The sequence below is a fragment of the Brassica oleracea genome, chromosome C3 (genome assembly GCF_000695525.1).
Source record: "Brassica oleracea var. oleracea cultivar TO1000 chromosome C3, BOL, whole genome shotgun sequence".
NCBI classification, from domain to species: Eukaryota; Viridiplantae; Streptophyta; class Magnoliopsida; order Brassicales; family Brassicaceae; genus Brassica; species Brassica oleracea.
The window spans coordinates 44,606,591-44,615,224 of NC_027750.1; the positions used below are offsets into that span (position 1 = coordinate 44,606,591).

Genomic DNA, 8,634 nt, shown 5'->3' on the forward strand with positions numbered 1-8,634 from the left:
TAAACCCTCAATGTAAAAAATAAAAAGAATTCATGACTGAGAATGAAAAAAAATTTGTTATTGTATATTGGATAAAATTTCTTCATTGACTATGTCAATTGAATTTTTACAAAAAAAAAAAAAAAACATAACTACCAAAATCTTCTTAATATACATGATTACTAATTGATAGGGAATCATTAGAAAATCATATATTTGCTCTTGCATAAATCCTACAACTAAAATATTATTTTAACAAATCTCCCCAAAACCTATGTTGCTCTTGCATAAATCCAACAACGTTCTCCATCATCTGTGCAAGATTATCCTCCCTAAACACTGTAAGTTAGCATATTCGTAGTAACTCAACATATTAAGAAGCTAATACTTATACCTGATTGATAACATGTTGGTTGTAAGGATCACCGGATACATCAGGAATGGATATCCCACCCTCTGACCAAGCCATAGAACTCCCAGGTAAATATATAATGTTCGCCTCATTATCCCCAATATCCAATTCAAAAAAGCAATGATATAATCTCAGTTAATGATTCGATTAATACAGCATATAAAATTTTTTACGCTTTCTCTACTTCTAAGCTAGACTCTGCTCCATTTTGTGGGCATCTCTCTAGGCACTTTGATTAGGCAATTTCAATCAAGTAATGAACTGGATCTGACCTGGTTTCCTCCATATACATTTGATAAGTTTTCTTCAAAAAACATCTGTTAATTTTGGTCTTCTAAAATAATCAAACCAATAGTTCAAAATAAACACATGAATCTATGGTGTATAAGGTCACATACTGACCACTGCTGCTTTTGGTAGCAGATGAGATGGTTAAACAATAGTGTATTATACTTAAAAGCCCTTCTCTTTCTGTTACCATGCAATCCCCTCTGATCACAAGTCTTTCAAAACTCTCATTGTTACTCATAGACATTAGGTAGCTGAGAAATGAAAGTATGAGCATTAGAGGCCTTGGCAGCTTCCACAACATCATCTATTGTTGCATCTTTTTTGCCAGACAATATGTTCTCCTTTATGGATGTGGCAAAAAGGGCAGGCTCTTGGCTAACTAAACCCATTTGAGACCATAGCCACTTCACTTGCAGCTTATCAATGGATACACATTTGTTCAGAAAAAAAATAAAAAATACTATATATGAGAAATTTAATGTTCAGATGTATTCGTAGTTTTCTTAAAGAAAATAATATATACGTTCAAAAAGAAAAAAAATATAAGAAAATACTACTAAATCATTTTAAATCGACAATGTCTATGTATCTTATTTTAATGTACAGTTTGATTTAAAACAATTTTAAATATAAAACATGGTTAAATCTGATCATAATAATACATATATTTCAATCATATTTTTGTTATATCAATGATAGTTACATTAAAGGTTTATTCATCCAAGATTTATATAAATATTATTATGTATTAGTTTAAATATAAATTATATATATATAAATAGACTCTAGTATAAATAATAATATTGTAAAAAAGTTCAGAAAGCCACAAAATTTTACAGTAAAAGACGGAGGGTGGTATCATAGAAAAGGGCAAAACACATGATTAAAAAACTAAATAGGGACGGTAGATATTCATGATCGACGAACAACAGCAGTGGCGAAATGAGGATGATGGATGAACTCAAACGAGACCTTAAGACAACGGTCTTGACAGAGGAGGTTTACGGCAATAATATTGTGTTCCGCTACTTGTTCTAATCCAACTACTTCTGCCAATTTATCAGGGTCGTTCGCGTAACCCACCTTTATCTCTTTAGCCATCTTTTGTGCGTCTCGGAAGCACTCGTACACAGGAAGGTACTGCAGTAAACAAAAACAAAAGAGAGTAATGGATACAACTTTTCAATTCATACCCCATATACACGTTCATTACTAAAACTTCATGATTGTCTTACAAAAATCATAATTCAACTTCCAATGAGATTGACTATAAAAAAGTTGTAAAGATCAAACTTACATCGAGACGAGCATGACAAGTGGATTCAGAGAATGACTCATATGCATCATATTTGGGAAGCGAAGCCTTCTGGAGAAGTCCAAAATGCTGAACAAATTTCTGCAAGACAAGGGAAATGGGAACTCGACTGTCATACACGGTAAAACATAGAAACCACATATCTATCACAGAAGCTGGAAGTTTGCATATTAAAACATCAATAAATATGCAACAGAAAACAGATTTACACTTTTACCTCATTTTCGGTATTAAAAGGTCCTTGACTCTTTAAACACATTCCTTCATTTCTTAAAGCAGCAATCATCTATGGTTTACGTACACAAGGTTTGGTTAGGTTGGGAAAAAAAGTATCTGATGACATTTTAATCAAACGAGCTTGAAAGCAAGAGACTGAAAGAGAAAAAAAGTACCACTGTGAGCCCTTGTGCAAGGCTAGTCTGACACTTAAGAAGTAATACCCATAGACTAATCCTATCTTCCCGAGCCATATCCCTGGAACAATCCTCCTTCTTCTTTGCCTTCCGTTCCTCTGATCCAAGTGATGACGCGTACGTGAGTAAACAGAGACATACAAATACAGTATCCAATTACGCCAAGGATACAAAAGGAACAAAAGAATTTACCAATGCTTACCAGTGTGAACAATAATTAACACCCTGAAGTGTGCTTTTTCAGCAAGCTTCCAGAGTATAATGTACATATACCAGTACACCATACAATATTCACTTGGAGAGTAGAGCTTTAGATCAAACCCCAGCACAAGAAAGCGAAGTGCCACCCAATGAATTTGCTCCTCTAACCAACCATAAATATGATTTAAAATGAGCGCAGACTTATCCTGAAAAGGAAAATATGCATGTTAACACTATTCCATCTCTACTTTTCACTAGCGCAAACAAAATTCAAAAAGAGAAAAGCAAGAAATTTAGAGGTTAGACTACTCGTTTGCTTCTGCTAAAAACAAAAGTACAATAGTAATCCCCATCTGCCAAAGCAAGAAATTTACAGATAGATGTTTGATTCAATGGACCTGTCATCGATGGCACAGTAATGGTAGTTAACATACCCCATTTTTCGGAGTGCGCGGTGTTGTAACTTGCTGCATCATATGACCAACAGTGATCCCCATCTGCCAAATACAGGACCAAAAATGAATTGAGATGTTAACACAAAAACCTAAATCAGTAGGCACACAATTTTTAGGGTAAGCAAAAACATTAAGAGACAAAAAACGTTATACTGTTATTTCATAATCGTAAAAGGTATCACCTGCACATTGAATATACTCCAGTCGTTTAATATTTTCCCAAGCTTACGCCTCTGCCATGGGGTATTAGCACATAGTATCTTAAGCAGATTAATCATCAACTGCACATCAAAATCAGAACAGATCAGACAGAGCTTTCTATGTTAGAAACCTGTTGATTACTTCATCCATTTGATACATCTTTCCAGAGGCTATCAAAAACATTATGGCCAAAGTTTCCACAAAAAAAAAAAAAAATTGTCTATATTTATATACATAAGAAAATCTTCAAGGTTTTATGAAGGTTTAAAACCCTTTTCCAAAGTAATTTGCCATCCAATTTTCTCAAACAAATGAATAACTACCAAAAATCAAAGTCCAACGCTGACTTAAAACAGAGTGCCTCGCCAGGAAAATAAAATAAAAAACCACCTTATACTAGTTTGTAGGTGAATCAGCGTATCCCTTTTCACATCTTTATACAAAATAAGTGACTCCACAGTATTTTTAAATACTAGTTACCTGATTAAGTTGAAGAATGTACTCATTCAAATGAAGTCCATGGTTCTTTGTGACGTCCAATGCAAGAGATCTTGCGCAAATAGTCAAAAAGGTATCACGGCCATAAAGCTTCCCATCTTGCACAAGGAGAAGCTGTAGAACAAAATCTTTCATTGAGTTTAAAAGGAAAGGCATTATGCTAGCTTAATACGTAATGTATTTTACAAGTATTGCTTACATCATAACAAAAAAGACTACCGTATCAGTGCTCAACGGATACTACAACCAGAGTCTAGAATCAACCACAGTTATGTATATCAGATCATAATCCCACGTCACCATAACTAACATCTAGTCATTAAGAAATAGTAAAAGATCAACAGCGAGGAGAAGATTCAACAGGCTCTTGGGGAAGGGGACTTTAGAGTTGTATATTCTCAAGCGGTTCTAGGTTCATAAAATGAGAATACTGGCATATCTACATGGTTCAATCATTCAACTCTTACTCAGAAAATGAGATATTAAAACAAAAGACCTGCGAGCAAGGTAAGAGGAAAAAAAGAGACAATATATTGGACTACGCAAACATAACCCAAAGGATGCATGTGAACAACTTCAGTACAATCACAGCCACAATATTTGCGTAAAACAATAAAATTTGAATGTATTGGTATAGGAAGCCGAAAGCATAGAGCTGCGAGACATCGATGTATTAAGTTATAGATCAGCACCTGAAGATGAGCTCTAGCAACTAAATCAGGACGAGATTTTTGAAATTGAACCACAAACTGCAAGACGGCATCTAAATCTGGTTCCAATTTGAATGCACAGATCTGATCCAGATTGTGAAGAAGTTTCACATAATAGTCGATAGCCTGGAGAACAAAAAGGTTGTAAGAAAGATGTTATCAAACAAAACTTATTCTAGCATCTCTCCTATATTATATATATATATATACACACACAATATATTATGCATACAGAGAATTTGGATGTCCCAACCTTTTTCCAAGAAAGAAGTTTAATGGCACGCGGGGGAGTTGGAGCTGATAATCGTTTGTTTAAATTAGGATCAAATCCAATTGGGTGACGACCCGATCCAGTTGTACTTTCTTCCATCTCGTTTTTGCCATTTTCGACAGTCTCTAAACTTAGAAATTCCACAGAGCTCAGAACAGACTCTAGCTCGGCTATGCAATACGCTATGTGTTTCCTTGCCAATTCTAGGCCTCGTCCTTGTGGTCTTCTCATACAATTAAGAGCGTGTAGAAAATGCTGAAAGTTATTGAGAAAAATTTAAGAGGACTAGCAATGCAACAACTCCATTACAGCTCTACTAAGACGTAAAAGACAATTACGGAAACAAAATAACAATTCGTAACTCATATGTTTGACAAGTATTTCTAACCATAAACGAAACAAACTTTATCATAAAACGAACAGACTCAGTACTATATTATACACTAGTTAATGTGACCTCCAAATGTTAAGTTGAGAAAATCTGTAAACAACAAATAAAATGTAACAAAACTTATCAAAGAAGTAATTATAAAAGCATGAGACCTTACGAAAACGTATCCTGCATAACAGAGCTTTGCAAAAGCCCTCTTCCAATTGCGGATTAGTTTGTAGAGGTTCCAGTTCTGCATCATTCGACATACAAGAAAAACAAAGTCATTGGCCTTTCTTCGTGCTGTTATGAAGCAGTGTTACAATTAAACAAAGAATCATATAACTCCAGAGATGGTAATTCTTCAAAAGAAATGATCAGCAGACTTTACATATATCAATACTCAGTAGAAGACTCAAAATAATCATATATAGGCCAGAGAGGGTATGTTGTTATATGTTTAGGGAGCAGCTGCACAATATCTATTTCCAATTCATAATCCAAATCACCATTATACATTGTCAACAGCATATCAAGGAAAAGACGAAATGAAAGACTCTTCAATTCCACCATATGAATACTCTCTTTGTATCTCTATCTAGCAAGCATGAAGCATGTGCATGCAAAATAAAAAAGAAAGTAATGGAAACAAAGAAAGTACCTTCGAATACTCTCCTCTTTGATGATGTAGCCTTGCAAGCACGCAGCTGACGACAGATTGTTTCTTCGACCGCATTTAAGAGTAACAAGCCCTTCCCATCTTCATCCCCATTAAAAGGAAGACCATATGTCATGGTAAAAAGATCCTCTTCCTGTTATCAAACAGGCAACAGGTGAATCATTCAGTGTAAAAATTCATGACAGCAGGAGCAGATGTTTAGTATAGTCCAATGCGAAAACTTAGAAAATATAACAACAAATATTATCCAGCGTTTATATGCATTTACCAACGCTATAGTGAAACTTAATATATACAACTAAGTTGTAGCATCTTAAGCTAGACTAAAATGAATGTAAAGACTTGATTAGAAAAGGAGAGTAAAGTGAATCCAGTGTCTCCAAGCAGGGAAATGTGGCTTCTAAACTATAGTGGGAGCATTAACATTTTAACATAGATAAGCTTAAGAAAAATGAAATTCAGAAAGGGTATGCAACACTTTTTTTCTTTAAACCAGCAAAAAACATAGTGGATACATCAGATTTAAGAAGCAAACATTGAACACAGACTACACCACTAATGAAAAGCGGAACATTAGCAATGGACCAAAAAATAATAATAAAGAGGAATAAAATTTTTGCTAAAGTTAATTTACTTCGTTTGTACGTGCATCTGAAACAACAGAAACAAGAGCCCTGCAAGTTGCTCGGATGACCCTACAAAAGGAATGCAATAGAGCATGTGAAGATGTCCTCTCAGGTCTCAGAACATAGATGCATGAAAACACAGTTTGTGCCAATGAATGACCCATGTGCCACGTTGCCTGCGAAAGAGAAGAAAGCTTATAAGGAAGTGACAAGAGATCAGCCAAAATCAGGTATTACCTTTGAAGCAAAAATTAAAAGAAACCTCCAAGTCGGAGGTATTTAAATAGAGATTACCTCGCAGGCCAAGAGATGGTCCATAATGTCAATGATGCATTGCACATCGACGGTCCTATCAGAACTGATAGGGACGGGCGCAAAGCCACTTTCAATGGCTTCGTCAATAGAATAAAATGTAGACACCATCCCGGAATCCATCTTTGGGTCCATTATCTATTAGATTGGCAAGATGAAATCAATTAACTAGTCATATGGAGCAGCTATGCACACTTAATATGTCTTTTATTAAGTAACAATATATATATATATGTATATATATATATATATATGCATTTTCTAGGACACTAGGGTTGTAAAGCTTTCATAACTAGTGGCACCAGGTTTCAACCTAGAATGAAAAAAAAAAAAAATATATATATATATATATATATATATCTATATGTGTCGTAGAAATAAAGAAGAGCAGGAACCTCTAACGCAGACATAGCAGCAAAAAGATTGAAATTATCTCCATGAATGAGCTCGCCCTCATTAAGATCTGCATGAGAAAGATAATAGGAACAGAGTCTAAACCAAAGAATAGATTGAGGAGAGGGAAAGAGTACCACTGCAAGCGGCGGAAAGGAGAGGCGATACATGGGCCCAGACAGAGTTATCACCGCAGCTTCTAGGCTCCTGATCAATCGATGCCGATTCTTCTTCCCTCACTGATTGCATCGCTAACTTACAAATCGCCTTGAATCGAGGGGTTTTGCCGGTTTATGGTATCGGGGGCTGGACACTTGCCTGAGCAGTTTAGGGCAATTTCCCGGTCAGGTTTCTATACGGGAATTAATACAATCATATAACTTGTGGGCTTTCATGTTTATTCATACCTTAAGTTGTTTAAGCCCATTTAGATTATATATAGAGTCAATGACACAATTCGGAGGGCTTTACATATTAACATACTTTGGACCTGTACCTTGACCTTTTTTTTTTTGGAAAACAACTTAAGATATATACTTTGTACCTTTACCATTTTAGTTATTTTGTGCATGTAGTATACTTTGTGCTTCTAAAGTGGAATATATGTGTCGAAATTACCCTTGGTTTGAAGGAGATGAGTTCGCAAAAAAGTAGCCATTTTGTTGAGTTTCAAACTAATTGGAGAAATTTATTTAATGTTCAAAAAGAAAGTTATGTTGCGTTGAAAGTGTTTGTTCTTGTAGTTATCTACACATCAATCTAGACCATTAAATGAATGTGATCTAATGGCTTAGATAAGATGTTATAAACCATAAAAAACGGTTACATCATTTGCTTTTATTTTTATTTGTTTATATTTTATACCAGTGGTTTGTCCGCCCTACGGGCGGGATGTTGTTTCCATTATTTATGCATCGTATTTTATTGTATTTTAAATATAATTCAATTTTTTTGGGTTAAAAACTATATCAAGTTGGTCTATAATATTTAAATTTTTATATTAAAATATGAAATTTTTTTTTGCAACTTCTGAGTTGTGTTTTTGTGTGGTTACGGGTAATTGTTTTTTTTAGTAAAGATTTTTTTAGCAGCTTCTAAGTTGTGTTTAGAAAGAGTGTCAAATATGCAAAAGTTTTCCTCCTTTAAGATGTTTTTTTGTAAATCTACGTCACACATATATAGCATGCCTTCTATTAGTTTTATCGGTCTCAAAATGTCTTTGGTTGGCTTGTATTGTTGGGCAAAAAAATAACTAAATCATTTTCTGACCTTGCGTATCAGAACTAAGACTAAACTGAATATTTTGTTTTTGTTTGTATGATTTTTGATTACCCACATACAACTATTGGTCGTTGTCTCGTTGATAATGTTTGTAAGTTTTAAATGTGGTTTTTGAATTCATTATAGTTGTAAGTTGATAGGTATATTATTTTGTTGTTGTCTCACATGTTGTTTTCTTTTTCATTCGGAAGTTTTGTAGCTCTAATAAATCCATGCAAAATATATGA

At 34.4% G+C, this 8,634-nt stretch overlaps 1 protein-coding gene across 1 annotated transcript; it reads right to left on the reverse strand.

Annotated features, from left to right (window-relative positions):
* Positions 1-1,468: 1,468 nt before the first annotated feature.
* Positions 1,469-7,531, reverse strand: LOC106336358 (N-alpha-acetyltransferase 35, NatC auxiliary subunit). The gene is made up of 16 exons (XM_013775170.1): positions 7,264-7,531; positions 7,129-7,196; positions 6,716-6,871; positions 6,430-6,597; positions 5,778-5,928; positions 5,290-5,369; positions 4,729-5,001; positions 4,458-4,601; positions 3,748-3,879; positions 3,249-3,347; positions 3,046-3,108; positions 2,613-2,817; positions 2,390-2,508; positions 2,215-2,283; positions 1,980-2,078; positions 1,469-1,822 (listed from the first exon to the last, which is right to left on the reverse strand). Exons 1-16 carry the CDS (start codon positions 7,373-7,375, stop codon positions 1,595-1,597), a joined length of 2,166 nt encoding a protein of 721 aa, XP_013630624.1. The 5' UTR covers positions 7,376-7,531; the 3' UTR covers positions 1,469-1,594.
* Between the last annotated feature and the right edge of the window lie 1,103 nt (positions 7,532-8,634).

What these genes read in the sequence shown, in the direction of transcription:
- LOC106336358 (XM_013775170.1), bottom strand. Translation starts at nt 7,375, where the DNA reads ATGCAATCAGTGAGGGAAGAAGAATCGGCATCGATTGATCAGGAGCCT. An exon ending in CAGATGCACGTACAAACGAA is followed by an intron (nt 5,929 to 6,429) that starts GTAAATTAACTT and finishes GTTTGATAACAG; the next exon opens with GAAGAGGATCTTTTTACCAT. An exon ending in AACTTCTTTCTTGGAAAAAG is followed by an intron (nt 4,602 to 4,728) that starts GTTGGGACATCC and finishes TTTGTTCTCCAG; the next exon opens with GCTATCGACTATTATGTGAA.